This window comes from Herpailurus yagouaroundi, unplaced genomic scaffold, assembly GCF_014898765.1.
Source record: "Herpailurus yagouaroundi ecotype Mexico unplaced genomic scaffold, PumYag 29, whole genome shotgun sequence".
Classification (NCBI taxonomy): Eukaryota; Metazoa; Chordata; class Mammalia; order Carnivora; family Felidae; genus Herpailurus; species Herpailurus yagouaroundi.
This window is the reverse complement of record NW_024412377.1, coordinates 24973143-24991979: the sequence shown is the minus strand read 5'-3', so window position 1 is coordinate 24991979 and position 18837 is coordinate 24973143. Positions and strand designations below refer to the sequence as shown.

At 40.8% G+C, this 18837-nt stretch overlaps 2 protein-coding genes across 11 annotated transcripts in view; one reads left to right on the top strand and one right to left on the bottom strand.

Moving 5' to 3' along the window:
• The window catches only part of CUNH5orf22 (chromosome unknown C5orf22 homolog), a 20210-nt gene extending 17588 nt beyond the window's left edge, over window positions 1-2622 (bottom strand). The window contains exons 1-2 of one of the 4 annotated variants that reach the window (XM_040494642.1): window positions 2435-2622; window positions 812-957 (exon numbers count right to left, since the gene is read on the bottom strand). In XM_040494642.1, the coding sequence (XP_040350576.1) occupies window positions 812-957; window positions 2435-2518 (230 nt within the window). In that variant the 5' untranslated portion in view covers window positions 2519-2622. Of the gene's footprint in view, window positions 1-811; window positions 958-1067; window positions 1539-2434 lie in introns of those variants that run through there. The other 3 variants (XM_040494668.1, XM_040494650.1, XM_040494658.1) reach the window with 3 other exon arrangements.
• Window positions 2623-2792: 170 nt separating this feature from the next.
• DROSHA (drosha ribonuclease III) overlaps window positions 2793-18837 on the top strand; it is a 133497-nt gene continuing 117452 nt past the window's right edge. For 2 of the 7 annotated variants that reach the window (XM_040494616.1, XM_040494600.1), the window contains exons 1-7: window positions 2793-2912; window positions 3973-4100; window positions 4970-5035; window positions 6020-6853; window positions 11231-11323; window positions 17263-17373; window positions 17607-17838. In XM_040494616.1, coding sequence (XP_040350550.1) covers window positions 5016-5035; window positions 6020-6853; window positions 11231-11323; window positions 17263-17373; window positions 17607-17838 — 1290 coding nt within the window. In that variant the 5' untranslated portion in view covers window positions 2793-2912; window positions 3973-4100; window positions 4970-5015. Of the gene's footprint in view, window positions 2917-3972; window positions 4101-4969; window positions 5036-6019; window positions 6854-11230; window positions 11324-17262; window positions 17374-17606; window positions 17839-18837 lie in introns of all 7 variants that reach the window. The other 5 variants (XM_040494589.1, XM_040494622.1, XM_040494629.1 and 2 more) reach the window with 5 other exon arrangements.

The window sequence follows — 18837 nt, the reverse complement described above, 5'->3', positions numbered from 1 at the left end:
CAAGTTAAAGATGTGTTGCCTATATAATTATTGAATAATGTGTTTAAGACACATTATCTTGTGCCTTAGTATTCAGACTTTTTAAGTGGAGGGGTAGGGAGTACTGGCTCAAGTAACATCTAAAGTCTCTTCTACTTCTTTCACTGGCTGGGCCACATTTTTTTTTAAATCAGATTTTATTTAATTAATTTAATGTTTATTTATTTTGAGAGAAAGAGAACATGAGTGGAGGAGACACAGATAGACACAGAACCCGAGGCAGGATCTAGGCTCTGAGCTAGTAGTACAGACAGCAATGTGGGGCTTGAACCCACAAACCAGGAGATCATGACCTGTGCTGAAAACTGGATGCTTAATGGACTGAGCCACCCAGGTGCCCCAGGCTACCTGTTTTTGTAAATAAAGGTTTATTGGAACACAGCTACACTCACTTGTTACATAGTGTCCATGGTTGCTTTCATACTACAAGGGCAGAGATAAGTAATTGCAACGCAGACTGTATGGCCAGCAAGCCTAAAATATTTAATATCTGGCTCTTTATGAAAAGTCAACAATTGGTGTAATTAAAATAAAACAGGCAAAGAAAAGAAAAAGAAAACACATGAGCTCGGCAAAGTCTAGTTCCCTTAATAGTTCATCACATCTGCAAATTGTATTTCAAGCAAATAAAAGATCTCTAACAGGGGTGCCTGGCTGGCTGTTGCTGGAGCATGCAACTCTTGATCTCAAGCTCTTGAGTTCGAGCCCCACACCAAGGGCAGAGTTCACTTAAAAACAAAAGAAAAAATCATTAACAAAAATCACGTATTACCCAAAAAGTGTTTCCTTGTCAAACACAGTGTCAGCTGGCATATTCACAGGAATAAGGAGGTCTGGATGTGAATCGAAATGCACAAAGCTTATATTACTGGCAGGAAGATGCTTTGAGCCAATGGCCCGGTATATGTAAGGCAGGACCTGTAAAAACACACGCACACATTCAGAATGGGCACTGAAATCATGAGCATCCGCTCAGCTGCAGGCTGAGAAACAAGGCTAAACGTAGCCGCCCGGAATTCGAAGCGCACCGAATCGTTAAACGGTAGGCAAATACAAAATCTGTTCGTCCTAGGTGGGTTTAGATAACGTTCTCCAGCTTTTTTCCCTCAGAAGTTCCAGGTTGCTCCTCCAAAGGCCTTAATGGGCATCTCTTGCTGCCATCTCGCCCCCAACACAAACTCGGAAGATGAAGCGGGTAAACAGATGGGCTCTCAGGAAAAAAACGGGTAATGAAGACACATTCTGGCATTAAGGGTGTGTTCAAGCCACCCTGGGTCTCCTGGCCTTCCACACCTTAGGATGGTGGAGCCGGGCTAGGTAGCCTGTCAAGCTCTGTGGCTCTAGATTTAAACCGGAAGTGGACAGCACCGCTTAACCCACCCTTGGCTTTTGCTCGGGTCCATACACTCTATCTCTAGGTCCTGGGAAACCCAACTTCCCGCCTCTCCTCTTAACTTTCTCCATCCATAAATCCGGAGCCCACTCCTTCCCTCTTTCATATCCGGATAATCCCCAAGGTCTACGAATTAAAAAAAAAAAAAAAAAAAGTCTTAGATGCATGATCCTCCCTCATAGGCTTCCAGAAGACCAGATAAAGGCACCATTTTAGCTACTCCAAAGTAGCACTGCCATAAAAAATAGAAAATACCTTCGGTGTTTACAAACGCAGGGCTCTGTGTTAGAAGATTTATAAGGAAGCTTTTTAATGTTTATTTTTGACAGAGAGAGAGCGCGAGAGAGCGAGCGAGAGACAGAACGCAAGCGGGGGAGGGCTAGAGAGGGAGCGAGACGCAGAATCCGCATCAGGCTCCAGGCTCAGCGCTGCCCGCACAGAGCCCCAGGCGGGGTTGAACCCCGAGATCGTGACCTGAGCCCAAGTCGGATGCTTAACCGACTGGGCCACCCGGGCCACCCCATATTAAAGGATTTATGTACACACCCAGCACACAATAATAGCAGCGGCCCTAAGGGTGCTAAGGTGATGGTCCCGTTTCACAGATGACAGCCCACATTCTTTGCTAAAACCTTCCCACCTACACGGCAGGACTGTGTTGGAGACGCCAGGGAGAGCTGGAAGCCTCCGTTAAGAAGCAGGTTAAGGACACGGGACTCTGCAGTCAGAATACTCAGGTTCGAAGCCCGACGCCACCAGTTGTTGGTTGCGGGATTTCTGGGCAAATCGCGAGGGTTAAATGAATTGCCCGACGCATACTCAGCGAACCATAAATGTCAGGGCCTGTTCCTCCCAGTTAGTCATTTTGGTGTTTTTTCCCCACAGCAATGGAACTCGCGCGGGTAACAAATTCCGATTATCTCCGGCCTTCGATGCCGAGGCTCCGCCGCCTCCCGGGCCCTCACGCGATTCTGCCTCAGGACCCAGCAGTCGCCGGCTCACCTCCTGGTGATCCTCCACGACCCACACTGGGAGTTTGGAGTAGCGCCGGAGGCGAGCGCGGTCTCCCACAGAGTCTGCGCTCATGGTTTCCCAGTCAGCGTCCTCGCCAGCCGCAGTGCTGAGGCTAGGACTCCCGAAAGCGGGAGCTGCGGCCTCACAGACCCTCCCGGGTGGAAATGCGCGCTCACCCGGTTGTGGTTCCTTATTGGAAGATGTAGAGGACAGGGGGCGGGCGCCGAGGGGTTATACAAAGACTATTGGCTTAATTATCCATCGCTCTAGTTGACGGACCAATCACTGCGCACAAGGCCCTGTGGCCAGCCCAGAAGCTTTCTCTGTAGAGGTCCAGCTTTCTCCGGTTTGCTTTTTAATTTCCTCGGTTTCCTGTTCCGGAGGCGCGGGAGGCGCTACAGTCCTGGCGGCTGTAGAATAATCCTAGCTTTGCTTTGACGGCAACCTCGCGGCGCGAGAGCCTTTTGTAGGTAAAAGGGGCAACTTGTGGGTGTTGGGAGAGGGAGCGTTTCCGAGTGTCCGGGTTTAAACGGGGCTAAGAGTCCGGGGCTGGGGCGAGAGCCGCCTTTGAGTTATGGTCGTGCAGCCCCTCTTCAGTTCTGCAGCTAAGGGCAAAAAAGCGACCCTAGGCCCGAATCCCGCAAATAGAAATGAAAAATGAGACCTTTCATTCATTTGTGGAACGCAGGCGGTGGTCCAGGCCCGGGGCTGCCGGGGTCTCGGAGTGCCGCGAGACCCTGAGCCCAGCGCTTGCCTCGTGGGGCTCACAGTCTGGCGGGAGATGCAAACAGGGGAAACCGCAACTACAGATGAGCTCGACGAAGGTGACCGGCCTGCAGATGCAAGTGCGGGGAAAGGTGTTCTTAATAACGTAGTTGCGCACTATGCAACTCTTTGAGCATAGGCTGATGTTCCTGGTCGTGTTAACTGTACAAAGCGGTTCCCTCAGTTTTCCTGCTTCCAGACAAGCAGTCTAGGAGTAGACCTACGTCGCAAACAATTACTTTTCCAGTTGCAGTGAATCCCTTGACTTTTGAATTAAAATTTGCATCCATAAGATAGCCCGACTATGCCTTTAATATGTCAGTTTCATAATTAGTATTTTCAGATATTCTCTCCATAGAAACATCCATGAGGATCTAATCCTGAAAGTATAACTATTACACACTGTCCAACAGTGTTAGTGTTCGTTTCGCACCTCTAGGTTCAGTACACTCCTTTGTATTCCTCTAGACGCTGTGTTGAAATCTTTTCTCTTGTTTATTGCTTTATTTAAGGAAAATGTATTTGTAAGTGGATTGAGAGCTTGAGTCTTGCAGGCTGTGTGTCTTACTCAACTTTGAGTCTGTGGGGCCTGTGACATGTATAGGCTCATTGAATATTGTATGAATCAGTGAAAAGGTCCACTCTTTGGTTTTGATAATGCAAATCTGTGCTGGATATATGTGAAAGGGAAATGTACAGTAGCAAGTAGAAACATATGCCATTGGTGAGATAGTAAACATTTATTGACCACCTATGTGCAGGATTTTCTGCCAGGAGCTGTGAAGGATACAGAAATGACTTATGAATCAACCCATGTCCTCAAGGAGCTAATAACCTAGTGGAGAAGTTAGAAATGTACACACATGACTATAATATGAGGCAGTCTCTGGTAAGTGCTGTAAAAGAACTAAGTATGGACTAAGCAATGGTAGTCTAGGGGGAGTGGGATTATTTTCTAAAGGGAACTAGGCAAGGCTTCCCGGAAGAGGTGGCATTTGTAGGCAGATGAAAATTCAGTGGGCAGATTAATATGAGTAGGGAATTTTAGAAGAGTGGGAGCAAAGAACAAGCTGGCTGATAGCACCTGGTATGTTAGGCAACTGGGGAAATCTGGGATCATAGGCACTTCACAGGGAAGGTAATGGAGGATAAGCCTGCAAGAAGTTGGGTCCAAACTTGGAGTTTGAATTTGATTCCATTGGCCGTGAACCATAAGTAGCCTGTGGTGGCAAGATCAACTGGGTAGGTCCTGGGTTTATCATGAAGGTCTTAGCCTGAATAATAATCATAAGTCAGACCATATTTCATGCCTACTAGTTATTAAGCACAGTGATTGGCACTGCTATATAATCTGAAATTATTTTCGTGAGCCTTTTGAAAATCTACCTTAAGCCTATTGGTAAAGCTTTTAGTTAGATAGACTTTGAGAGGATGCTTCTGCATTAAAGTTCTTTGCACTTAATATTTATATATTTAGTTTTTAAAACCTTTTGCTGAAGCTTAAGTATTTGGAAAGCCGTTCATGTTCACAGAATTCTTCAGTGGAAAGAGTTGAGAATGAAATCAAGGATAACTGTTGTGTTTACAAAGTTATTTTGTTAGTATGCTAAGTGCATTAGAGAATGCAAAAATCAATGTTAAGATAATTGCGGACATTAGCAGTTTGGGAAACATTTTTATGTGTATTTTATTCTTTCTGTTCTCTCTGTTCTGTTTTATTCTTTCTGTTCTCCCTATTCTTTCTGTTCTGTTCTCTAGAGTTTATATTCTCTGTGGAAGATGTGACGTATCCAGACAGTACGTCATGATGCAAGGCAATACGTGGTGAGTAGTGTGACAGTCATGGCAGGGGTTTTGGAAGAACAGAGAGAAGAAGAGAAACACTGGCACTGGGCCCTGAGAGTGGGAAGGATTTATATATGTGGGGAGAGGAAGAAATGTGTTCATGAGGGCCATGTACATAGTTAGGAATCCAGACTGCCCTGATGGAACTTACAGTTCTGAGGTGCAGGCAAACATGAAAGGTGGAATTAATTGTGAATTGGAATTACTGTAGGAGCTGCCAAGGAGAAGCACAGAGGGTGAGAGCAGGGAGCCTGACAAAGGCCTGGTAGGTTGGTAATAGTGATTGGAGAAAGGCCAGCAGTGGTGTTATTATTGTAGCCAGGGGAGAAACGATGATGTGAAGTGGATGAACTCCGGAAGTATTTATGAAGTAGAAGTGATGGGAATTTAAAATAAATTTTTGGCTAAGGGGGATAAGGGAGGAGAAGTTGTCAGATAATTCCCTGGTGTATGACTTGAGGAACAATACATGTTATTTATTGAGATAGGCAACACTGAAGCGGGAGCCAGTGGTATTGTCTTGGCGGGGAAGGTCATTAATTCCTTTTGGGACATGTTATGTTGAATTTGCAGGGTCTCTGCTGAGTGTGGAGGAAGGTGAAGACGGGGAGATACTGGTGCAGGTGGAGAAAATGTGGGGTGTGTGGGTGGGATGACATGGCAAAGTTCACACTTTTGGGGAGCCTGAGCGAGGACATAATAGCAAACGTTTAAACAATGGGATGTCTCGAGGAACAGCTTTAGGGAGTGACGGAGTCCAGGGATTGAGACAGGGGAAGAGGAGTTTATTGGCCTTGAGGAGTCTGAGGTGTTACAGAGAACTCAACGTTAGATGGGTGGAATATTCCTGTGGCTGAAGGGGTCTGTCAGTTGCTCTTGAAGATGATCAGGCATTGTGAAACCCAGCTTATGGTGAGTTTTTAGTTCTTTTTCCCTTCTCTCTTTTTCTTTCCTCCCACAAAGTCATAGGATGTCGTTCCACCCAGGACGAGGGTGTCCCCGAGGGCGAGGAGGACATGGAGCCAGACCCTCAGCCCCAGCCTTCAGGCCCCAAAATCTGAGACTACTTCACCCTCAGCAGCCTCCTGTGCAATATCAATACGAACCTCCAAGTGCCCCTTCCACCACATTCTCGAACTCTCCAGCTCCCAGTTTTCTCCCTCCACGACCAGACTTTGTACCCTTCCCTCCACCCATGCCTCCGTCAGCACAAGGCCCTCTTCCCCCCTGCCCTATACGACCCCCCTTCCCCAACCACCAGATGAGGCCCCCCTTCCCAGTGCCTCCCTGTTTTCCTCCTATGCCGCCTCCGATGCCCTGTCCTAATAACCCGCCAGTCCCTGGAGCACCTCCAGGACAAGGCACTTTCCCCTTCATGATGCCCCCTCCTTCCATGCCCCATCCCCCACCACCTCCAGTCATGCCACAGCAGGTCAATTATCAGTACCCTCCAGGATACTCACACCATAATTTCCCACCTCCCAATTTTAACAGTTTCCAGAACAACCCCAGTTCTTTCCCACCCAGTGCTAATAACAGCAATAGTCCTCATTTTAGGCACCTCCCTCCATACCCACTCCCAAAGGCTCCCAGTGAGAGAAGGTCCCCAGAAAGGCTCAAGCACTACGAGGATCACAGGCACCGAGATCACAGTCACGGGCGAGGTGAGCGGCATCGGTCCCTGGATAGGCGGGAACGAGGCCGAAGTCCTGACAGGAGAAGACAAGATAGCCGCTACAGATCAGATTATGACCGAGGGAGGACGCCGTCGCGTCACCGGAGCTATGAGCGGAGCAGGTAAAGCACAAACACATGTGTTTTTTAATGAACTGCAGAGATCCAGACATGGGCCATTTGGGTTTCTCCGCAAACCAGACCAAAAAAGTTCAACAGTGCATTTTGATTTATAAAGGGAAGAATACATGTTTTGGGCTGTTTTAAAGAGAGAGAGACAACTGTCATGTCAGAAAAAGCCACTTTTGAAAAGCATTTCAAAATTAATGTAAACTCATTTCAATGAGTGTAAGCTGATTACGCTGTATAATACAGCTGACATTTTAATGGTGATCTAATGAAAGTTCATTAGATTTTTCGCATGTTTTTTGCATTATCGTATTTACTTTTGTTGTATGATCACAACAGCTTACAGCACCTGAGTTCTTTTGGAATTGATCTGTGTATGTTATCAATTAGGAATGAAAGTAGTGAAGCAGAACTTGCTTTCTGGTTTTTAGGATAAGTGGGAGTTTATTGTATGTAATTGCCTTCTTGTTTTGTTTCCTTGTAAAGTGCAATGACATTGGTTACACTTCAAAGTTTTCAAAATAGCTTTTAACCTGTTTTGTTGCATTGAAGTGTATTCATACTGAAGAAAGTTATATTTTAAAAATACCATTTTATTCCAGATTACATGTTTTTTTCCCCCCAAAGACCAAATATGTACATATATAAGGAAGTAAGGTTTCCAGCAGATACTTCTTTTTTTGTTTAAAATTTTTTTTTATGTTTATTTATTTTTGAGAGACAGAGCATGAGCGGCAGAGGGGGAGAGAGAGAGAGGGAGACACATAACTCATAGTAGGCTCCAGGCTCTACGTTGTCAGCACAGAGCCTGATGTGGGGCCTGAACCCATGAACTGTGAGACCATGACCTTAGCCGAAGTTGGACGTTTAACCTCCTGAGCCACCCAGGTGCCCCTCCAGCAGGCATTTCTAAACTGAGATTCATAGATGGGTTTGTAGAAATGTTCTGAAATTAATATGCAGCATTTTATGTGTATGCATGTTTTTCTGTAATTAAATTGGTAGCTTACAGCAGAATCTCGAGGTGGTGTGAATATTTCTTCAAAAGTCTAAGAACTATTGGTGTAGATGGAAAATACAAATCTACATATTTTTTGTAGATAACGATCGTACCAATTAATTTGTACCTTTGGCAAACTCTTTGTATCGTTGAAGTTTTCCAGAGGTGGAGCTAGTAGTGGTGCTTCTCTTTCTGTCCCATAAGGTGTGTTTACCTTCATTGTCCTGTGGCACTTCTGTGCTAATCTGTGGCATCACTTTGCTTCTTGGTTTCCATGTTTTTCTCATGGCTGTTGGCTTGATTCTGATTGAACATTTGCCAGTAAGTGGTGGTGGTCATTCTCAGTCCTGAAGGGAGTTACTGATGCTTGGAGGGTTGGAAAGAAAATGTGTTGTGTCCTCTCCCTGACGCCCAGTGGAAGATGGAAGGGAACTTGCTTCCTGCAGGGATGACTGATTTCTGGTGGGCCAGAGCTGACTGAAGTTGGTGGACTTTAAAAAATATTTTCAGCATGAGTTATGTCTCTGGTCAATTTTGTCCTTAATTATTCTGTGATGGGTTAATTAGCAGAGGCTGTGATAGTTTATTTTATAATTTTGTGGCGAAAATCTGATCTGAAAAGTGTTTGTTAATAGTTTTCTGTAAACCTTACAGTGATGATAATCCTTTTTCTGGGGAGACACTTTGTTGCCAACTTTAGCATTCTAGAAGGCACTTTTTTTCCTTTTTGGGGTGCTGCACTTAGAGGAGTTTTTAGGGTTCTGCTGTAAAACATTCTGTAAAATTCTTCCATAAAAAAATTCTTGCATCAGGTTTTGATTTGGGGCTATGTATTTGTTTAAAGAAATTCATGTCCTGTCAACTGAGGATCTCTATCAGTAAGTGAAATTAAGGCTGAGAATTACCACCAATCTTCGTTATCCTAAACCGTAACTCCTTTACTGTGAAGGACCTATTTAGGCAGTTAGCTCATCTTTCTAAATGGCCTTTATTTATGTTGGAGTTGTTTTGTAACATCCTTGGGGGTGTTTGTCCTGGAGCTGCCCCAGTGTCATGGACACATTATAATCGGCTCCCTTTGAGGTCTTACATAGAGTGCCAGTCACCTGTCTTATATGGAATGTTTTTGTGAAATAAAAGTGGGGTGTGTGAAGTCCCAGTGTAACTGCTAGAAGTATATTGGAGAAAACCAAAACTTCACAAATCTGTGCATTAAATTGTGTTGAGTTTATTCAAATTCTATAGTCTGTCCTCTGGCTACTTGTCCCCTTATTCCTTAGGATAAGTCAGTCCATCCTTTTTCAGATTCCATCTTTCTTCTTTTTCTTCTCCTCCAAAATGTGCTTGAATAGTAATTACCAGATTGTTTTAGGACAAACTGTTTTTAGAGGAAGTTTGTGAAGAAGTGGATCTATGTATTTGTTATTATGAAAGATCAAAATTACTCTGGGGAATGGGAAAAGAAACAGCCATAGATGCAGTGCACTGAGCACGCTGTTTTGCAGTGTGGTGGGACTGGTGCAATGGCTTCCTATAACTGAGTGGTGTTAGAGCACAACAATCCCCGTAGCTGGCCTGTTGAGTACAGTGTGTAGCCATCAGAGAGCTAGTATTATATACCTATATATCTCAGTGCCTGCAGCTAAGGAAGAGTCTTTGGAAGAGTAACCCAAACATTGTTTTTCTTGCTCTAAATGGGTTCATTACATAGTGTTAACTAATGTGGTTTGTAACCAAATTGGCCTTTTCAGTTCATACCAACTCAGAGGTAGCAGTCATCATCAGAAGTGTCATTCTCAAATGCAAAATTCTATTGCCTAGATGTTAAAATACAAACAAAAATCAAGAGTGTCCTTTCAATAGAGTTTGATTTGGAAATTATTATTATTGGCAGTTATTCTCAGCTGCCATCAGTACACATATCTGTTGTGTGTTACCACTCACTAGTTGGGATTTTACTGCTTAAAAGTAAACTGTAATTTTTTAAATTTATTTTTTAAGTGACCTCTGCATGCACTGTGGGGCTTAAACTTACAACCCAGAGATCAAGAGTTGTATACTCTACGCACTGAGCCTGCCAGGCGCCCCAGTAAACTGTGATTTTAGAAGTGTATCAGATAAAGAATGTAGAATCCCAAGCTCTGGCCACTTTATTTTAGACAGCTGGTGTGTCCCTGAGGCTTATGTATATGGTAAAAGTATCATTCAGTGGAATCTTTCTTGAGGAGGGAGTGACCTTTAAGTGAAAAAACATTTCCTGTTTTAATATCTAAACAGTTACATTTTTCTATCAGTTTTGTAAGTTTTGATTTTCAGTGTATTTACATTTCTTCTATTTGGCTATAGGTTGGGGGATATTTTTGATTTCAGACATTTTTTATAGTCTTCTTGCTGGACTCAGGCTAATACATTTTTTTTTACATGCTGAAATGGGGTGGTTATTTTCCTTAGACTTAGTTGTGATTGACACACACTAAAGTTCCAGTTTTGTTCAAGATCTTCATTGTACTTATTAAATAGACTCAGACATTATTATTATTATTACTAAATTCCCATTTTACATTGAAAGGTTTTAAAATCCCCTATTTTATTTTACATTGTGTAAACTGTGTCTCTAGAGTTGTTTTCAGATTAAAACACTATTTAAAGGTAAAGTGACTTACAGTCTCATGGCAGTTAATGAATGATACCTAGAACTATAACTCAGGCCTTTTTTTTTTAAATGTTTTTATTTATTTTTGAGAGAGAGAGATATAACACGTGTGGGGGAGGGGCAGAGAGAGAAGGAGACAGAGGATCCAAAGTGGGATCTGTGCTGACAGCAGAGATCCCGATGTGGGGCTCCAACTCACAAACCGCATGATCATGACCTGAGCCGAAGTCAGATGCTTAACCTACTGAGCCACTAGGGCGCCCCCAGAGTTTAGAACCTTAGCTTAATTTTTACTATAAAAGCTTTAATTTACATTTATTTGATGGATGAAATTTAGAATTTTCTAGCAATCACTAGGTAGTAGAGTCCTTTAAAGTTTTACCTATAGGTTACATAAAAGAATTGGCTGCTTGGAAGGTCTGGAGAGAAGATTATGATAAATCCCCTTGTTGCTTAGCATCAAGTATGACTTCTTTCTTCAAAGAAAACAACAAAAAATGTCCAAGTTAGTTAACTTCTGTAAAGAAAAAAACCCCCGTTATCCTTTAACGGATGTTAAAGGATGTTAAATGATGAATAAAAATGTCCCATCGAGAATAGTGCCAGAAAAATTCTTAGGTGAGGTCCATTTATTTAGAAGATGAATTTATTCAGTGAAAAGAGATGGTGTTTTTGAGTCTTTCTGTTGAAAACAGCTCTGTGTATTAATTCCTTTAAGAGAGCGGGAACGGGAGAGACACAGGCACCGGGACAGCCGAAGATCACCATCTCTGGAAAGGTCCTACAAAAAAGAGTATAAGAGATCTGGAAGGTAAGCAAGGAGTTGACACTGAAAGAAGTCATAGGCTTATCTCCTTGAATTTAGGTTTTGTGCTTCTGCAAACATCACCAAGTCTTCAAAATAGCCTGAGTCTGTCCAAAATGCCCTATGAAAAGCTAAAACAGCCAGTAACTTAAAAACCTTTACTTTCAAGATGTATTGATGATGCACAAGGAAAATTTTGATAAATTTCCAAAAATTAGAAATTATACAAGCCACTTTTTCTGACCTCAGTTGCTATAAAACTGTATATGTTAATAATTCAAGGTTTTTAAAGTTTGTTTTTTTTTTTTTTTTGAGAGGGAGAGCACGAGTTGGGGAGGGGCAGAGAGGGAGAGACAGAATCCCAAGCAGGCTGTGTGCTATCAGCGCAGAGCCTGACGCAGGGCTTGAACCCATGAACCCCCGTGAGATCATGACCTGAGCTGAAATCAAGAGTTGGATGCTCAGCCAGTTGAGCCACCCAGGCACTCCAGTAATTCAAGGCTTTAAAAAGAAACCTTGGAAATTCATAATTATGCTCTCAAATTTACTTGTTTCAGAAAAAAAAGAGTAAAACTGCAGCCATACTTTATTTAGAAGAACGACATTGACATTGTTGTAAACCAAAACTTACAGGGTGTAACCAGTTCTATACTGAGAGGTAAAATCATGGTCTTATGTAATGGTAATTAAAAACAGCACTCTGGAATCTGACAGATTTGGGGTCAGTTATTTTCCCAATTTGGATATTAGGCAGAGTTATCTAACCTTTTTAAGCCTCAATGTCTTTGTCTAAAATAAGAGCAGTTTTACTTGCCTTTTTGCATGGTAAGGAGATGTTGAGAGAATACATGTAAAAACACTTAGAACTGGGTCCAAAGTTAGTGCCAAATGAATGGTAACTATGTGTGTGTATATATATATGCGTGTGTGTGTGTGTGTGTGTGTGTGTGTGTGTGTGTATAGGTTAAAGTTATATTAATATGTATAAATATGCATATCTAATTACTGTCTGATCACTTGGCTCTACAAACTGGTAGAGTATAAGAAAAGCAGAAAAAAGGATTTAAAGATAAAAAGAAATTAATGAAATAGGAAAAAGAACTATAATACTGTAGCAATATTTGAAAATAAATGCAAGACTTCTTTGAAAGGTTATACAGTTCAAAAAGTGGCAAATCTGGAAAAGATAAACATACATTCCATTAGGTATAAGAAAGAATGTATCATAAGAATGAAGGGGATTTAAAAAGTATAATATGTTGGTATAAGTACAGATACTATATTTACAAAATTTAAAAACTTGGATGTGATGGGTTGATTTCTATGAAAGCAAAAATTACAAACTTCACACAAGCAGAAAGTTTTAATAGGCTAATAACTACGGAAAAAATGGAAAAAGTTGGATTTTTACCACTTCCAAAAATGTATTAAACTGTTCTAGGATACTGATGAAGATGGAAGGGAAAACAGAGATGGCAAAACCTAACCCAATGTAGAAAACTATAAAACAATCTGTTATGAATATGGCTATGAAAATTTTCAGTAGTGCGTTAAAGTAACAGTTTATTCCAAGATTGCATGGATAAATAGGTTAGTGTCAGGACATCTATAATTAATTCTTTGTGTCAAAATCTGTAGAGTTATCTCTGTACCTGTCTATTAGATATTTAAAATAGAACCAGCATCCTTTTATAAATAGAAACTTTGGTAAACTAGGCATAAAAGCAGACTTTTTTAACATGATAAAAGAATATAGAATATTCTTAGAATACTCATAGAATATTATCTTACGAATATGATTGATACCATTTCAGAAGAGTCGTATTTAATGTTGAAACTTTTCAGGCCTTCCCATACAAGTTAGAAAAAGGATTGAGGCTCCATTGCCTATCACTGTCACCTAACATTGTATAACTGAATGTTATACAATTCAGTTCTTCTTGAAGTGAATGAAAAACAGCGCATTCTCGTGTGTGCCAGGTATTGTACTGGTGTGAGTGAAAACATTCACAAGAGTCCCCACTTTACAGGCATAAGAAAGTTAAGTGCTATGAGGAGTACTTCTGATAGAACAATTACATGTGGCTCTGGGAACACAGCAGCAAAAGCTCAGTCTTGGGTAGTCAGAGAAATTGGTAGAGAAATTGGTATCTTACCTTTTTAATAATTGGTACTTGAAGTGTGTGTAGGAATGCATTAGAGAAGGGGATGGTGAAGGGAGAAAAAAGAGCACATGGGAAGGTTGCAGTGTGGAGAAGTGGCTCTGAGAGGGTCAAGCCTGGAGCTTGGGAAATAAGTTTAGACAGCTTTTGTAGTGATCCATACAAGAAGTGATTATGCCTACATCAGCTCAGTGACAGTGGTAACGGGGAACGGTAGAAGTAACTGAGAGGTGTGTGTGAGATCGAGTCAGTAGGATAACTGATGGTGAGGGAAGAGCAGTCAGCACCTGAGATCTGGTGGCCCCCACTGGGGGTGGGGAGCACTAAGAAAGATGCAAGGTGAGTACAGTTTGGGCATGTGGAATATAAGAATCTGTGAGACAACCAGGTGAAGTTGTGCGGCAGTTTATTGGTTACACAGGTGTAAAGCCCAGAAAAGAGATCCCAGCTGGAAATACTAAATGCCAAGGATAGATGAGATTAGCTAGAGTTTGTTCAGTGAGAAAGGGCCTGAAGAGGAGATAAGGGTAGGAAAAAAAGCCAGACACTGTGTTGGTAGATATTACTGAGGACCCATTTCAGGTTGGTGATTTTTAATGTAGAGTGCTAGAAACATCTTCAGTCTAGTGGTTTTCTTCTCCTGTGCCCAGTAGCTTGTGGGGAAGGCAGAAACTTGGATTCTGTGAGTTCCAACTAATGCAGTGGATGAGAAAATTAAAATCATAGATGTACATACTGCAAAGGAAGAAAAGTTATCATAGCCTGTACTATAACTTATTGTTAAGAAACAATTTGTAGTTTGAATTTTGAAGTTTGGAGTGCCTGAGACACTTAGCTAAAAAAGATGTTTTGCCCCTGTTTTGAAATGACCCTCTCAAAATCTTAAAAAAAAAGAAAAAGAAAAAGAACATTAATTGATATTCACAGCAGACAACCCTGGCCATCCATCATTCAAGACACCTGCCTTAAGAGAAATGGAGTGAGGATATTTTTGCCTGTGTTTCTTGACAATAATAGTAAACATTTCATGGGCTTTTAGTACAGGTCAAAATGTCTGTGTTAGACAACCATATTAGCATTTAACTACCACTTTAATAGCTTGGGAATATGGGTAAGTGATGCAGTTTCTAATTCTGTTTCCTCTGTAGGAGATGTTCATATCTGCCTCATAGGATTCTTCTAAGGGTGAAATGTGAGTGTCAGTAAAGTGCTTAGCAGAGTGCCAGGCTTGCAGTAAGCACTAAAATAAACATACAAACCAAGCCATACCAGTGGGAGCTAAGAGTTGCCATTATTAGCTAATGGTATTAGCAGGAAAATTCAAGAGGATCAGCTAAGAAACCATGAGAATAATTCACTGAAGTTGACAGTTGTAAACAAACAAAAAAAAATCAAAATTAATATCCTTCCTAAATACCAGAAACACCTAAGAAAATGTAATGGGGAAAAAATATACGTTCACTACAGAAATTTTAATTAAAATAAAATATCTTGATAAGCTTAAAAAATACAGATCAGTGTGAAGAAAACTATCAGTGTAGCTGATGACAAGATGACGTAAATGAATGGAGGGCATGCTGTATTCCCATAGTGGAAGTAGAAGACAGTGTTGTAAAAATACCAGTTTTCTTCAAAATAATGTACAGTGTAACGTAACTTCAGTTGAACTGTGGGTTTTTAAACTTTATAATGATTTAAAATAGAAGTGAGAATAGTGAAAAATAATGCAGGGATATTTGAGCAAAATTAAAATGTTCTATACCCATAATTATTAAAACAATTTGATATGGGTATAAAATATTCCAAATATTGAGCAACATTCAAGTATATATAAAAAAATTTACCTCTGTCATAAAATTGTTTCAAATCAGAGGAGAAACTGATGTGGGGACAATTGACAAAACATATGGAGGAAGAAACTAAAGTTAGATTTATGCCTTATATCTTAGAGAGGTAGAATAAAAAAATTTAATGTTAAAAAGTAACTGAAGAAAATAGAAAATATTTATTTAATTTTGGGATGGGAAAGGATTCCAAACATAACACTAAGGCAGGCAGTATAAACAAGATCTCTAGGTTTGGCCATGTAAGTCATATGTAGCAATAGACAGAATTAAAAGGAAAACAAAAAACTGAAAAAGGTTACATTACATTTGACAGAAAGGCAGTTATCTTTTTATTATTTATTTTAATGTTCATTTATTTTTGAGAGAGAGACAGAGACTGAGGATCTGAAGCAGGCTCTGTGCTGACAGCAGTGAGCCCGATGTGGGGCTTGAACTCCGAACCATAAGACCATGAGCTGAGTTGGACGCTCAACTGATTGAGCCACCCAGGAACCCCAGAAGGGCAGTTATCTTAATAAAAAACTTTTTCAATAAATAAAAAAGACTGTACTCCTAGTTTTAACAATACTGGCATAGCATATGACTCGGATGTTCATAAATGAAGTGACCATGAAACGTTATTTCAATAGTGATAAAAAAAATTGCAAGTTAAATAAGACACTTCTTTCATTGGAATGGCAGAGATTAAAAACAGTCATGTTGACAGAATGTGTAGAAATGGGAACTCCCATATGGTTTTGATTTTAGTCTAGACTAGTACTACCTATCTATAGAGAAGCCTTAAAAAAAGTACACATTCTTTGTGTGAAATAATTTGACAGGTTGCAGAGAATGCAAGTGTGTTCACAGTGGCATTGTTTATGATGACAAAAAAAATAAATGGTAACCTTAATGACTATGATCAGATTTGTTAAATTATGGCATACATGTGTAGATGAATAATACGCACCTATTAAAAGTGGTTCAGGAATGGATGCTTATTGAAGGGTATTCCTGATTTCTTTTGAGAATGGCAGGCGATAGAGTTGTGTGCTTTTTTGTTGTTGTTAAATGTGTGTATTTTTATGTATATATCGTCATATTTATAGGTTTTAACCCGTTTGTTAAATATAGCAGTTATTTCTTAGTGGTTTTATGGATGACGAGTTTGTTTTTTTTTTTTGTTAATGCTTTATTTTTCTACAGTGGGCGTATGTATATTTTACTTTACAGTAACTTTTCTGGTAACAAAATGTAATATTTAGAAGTTATATCAATAAGTAATCAATACATAATCTAATTACCCACCCTTTCCCCCTCGATGTATACACACCTACATACTCACACTTTCCCTGTCATAAAGTTAGAAGTTAGTGGTAGAGTTGATGAGAATAGTTAATTTGTGACTTTGATCCAGATGTGAGCTTTCTTGGATAATAGTGACTTTGTTAGTGTTGCTGCAGAGGATGCTACCATAATACTAATACAACAGTTTCTCTCCTTGGCTAGATTCTCAGGGTGTGTATGGTTGCATTTAAATTTTTGGGTGTCAAGTTAAAACCTGTCCTTTAGGTTTTTCTCTCTAAACACATCCATAGGATAGGCCTTTGCACATGTTAAGCCCTAGAAATTCAAGGAGAGCGAGTTGTTTTTATCCTTTTTAAATGAATTAATATCAGTATTTGCAGGGATCAGAATTAGACAGAGTGGTGGTTCACTAAGTAGTAACCCAAGTCTGAGCTTCCAGAGAGATGGTTAGGGATGATATAACTGATTTTCTCTTAGATTATGGTCCTCAAGCTAAATTTATGGCCAAATTGAGACTGTGTTTTGTGAAGCCTTTTTTTTTCCCCCTTGGCAAAGCAAGCTGTGGAGGATTCAAAAATAGTATTCTCATTGCTGAAATTGTCCATATGTGGAGATTTTCAAATATTTCCGAAATATCTTTCTCTTCTAGGAGTTATGGTTTTCCAGTTGTCCCTGAACCTGCTGGATGCACACCAGAATTACCTGGGGAGATTATTAAAAATACAGATTCTTGGGCCCCACCCCCGGAGACTGTGAATCAGTAAGTAGATCTGGGGTAGGGCCTGGGAATTTGTATTTTTAAACAACTAACTTCAGGTGATTCTGATGCCACCAGACTAGTGTTTGGGAATCACTGGTTTAACAAAAGTAAATGTGTTGATTTGGTATGGCATTTTTATTTTAGGAGAAAAAATGAACTAAACAGGTGAAATAGAATAATCTTACAACATAAGAACATTTTAAATAATTAGCCTCTTTTACCTCCTTTTAAAGTCGCTCCCCAAGTAGGGAGAAAAAGAGAGCTCGTTGGGAGGAAGAAAAAGACAGATGGAGTGACAGCCAGAGCTCTGGCAAAGAGAAGAATTATACCTCAATGAAGGAAAAAGAGCCAGAGGAGACACTGCCTGACAAAAATGAGGAGGAGGAAGAAGAACTTCTTAAGCCGGTGTGGATTCGATGCACCCACTCAGAAAACTACTACTCGAGTGACCCCATGGATCAGGTGGTAGGTCTGAGAAGCGATGACCAGGGTTTCTCAACTTTGGCACCTTCAGCATTGGGAGTTGGGTAATTCTTTGTGGTGGGTGCCGTCCTGTACGTTGTAAGATGTTGAGCAGCCTCTCTGAGTTCTGTGCACAGGATACTCCCCAGTTGTGAACCCAAAGCTGTCTTCAGACATTGCCAAATGCCCTCCACCCCTCTCCCCAGTGGAGAATCACTGCTGTAGACCAAAGCTGTCTTCCACAACCAAAGGCAAGAGTGCGGTAGATTAAAGTATCTCTTCGTTCTGCATTTTTATAACACTGTTAGTCTTGATAATGGTGGTTTTCTAAGTTCTCACACATAACTGCTTTATGCAGTTTGTGGTTGTGTTTGTATGTACATTTCCCCCCCAACATGGGAAATAAGGAAGACTTTGAGTTTGTCTCTTAGAAGTCTGACCTTGACCAGAGATAACCACAGGAAGTTTCCCATGCATATTGGCTGGTTTTGTGGAATGGCAGGGGTTATCACCCTTCATGGGCTCTTGAGAGAGCCTGTGCACAGGCTGCTCAAGGGGAGGTTCCTGGGCTCTGCAGCCCATGTGGAGTCTTTGTTGTGTCAGACTCCATGACTTCCTCTTTCGTATGCTTGTTTCTTTTGCCTTTTTTATCTTTTATCTTCATTTTATTTTTGGTCACTCTCTGTTTAGTCTCTCTCTTTCTCCAGGTAGGTGTTAGGACTCCATCCCATTAATTTAGGCCTATTTGCCACAGGGTAGACACAGAGTGATGCTCATTGATTAGATGGATGAGTGAAGGAATGATCGTCTATAGGTCTGAGATGTAAGTGGTTGGAGATGGTAGATTTTGTGTATGGGGTTAGATAAAAGAACATTCTGTTTGGAATTTTGTGGAAATAGCTTCTACTTGGCCTGGGCTCTTATCTGTGGAGAACGTAAAAGTAGACTCTCTTGTCTTTGGGAAAAAGAATTTGAGAAATCTCATGATGCTGTGATATTTTA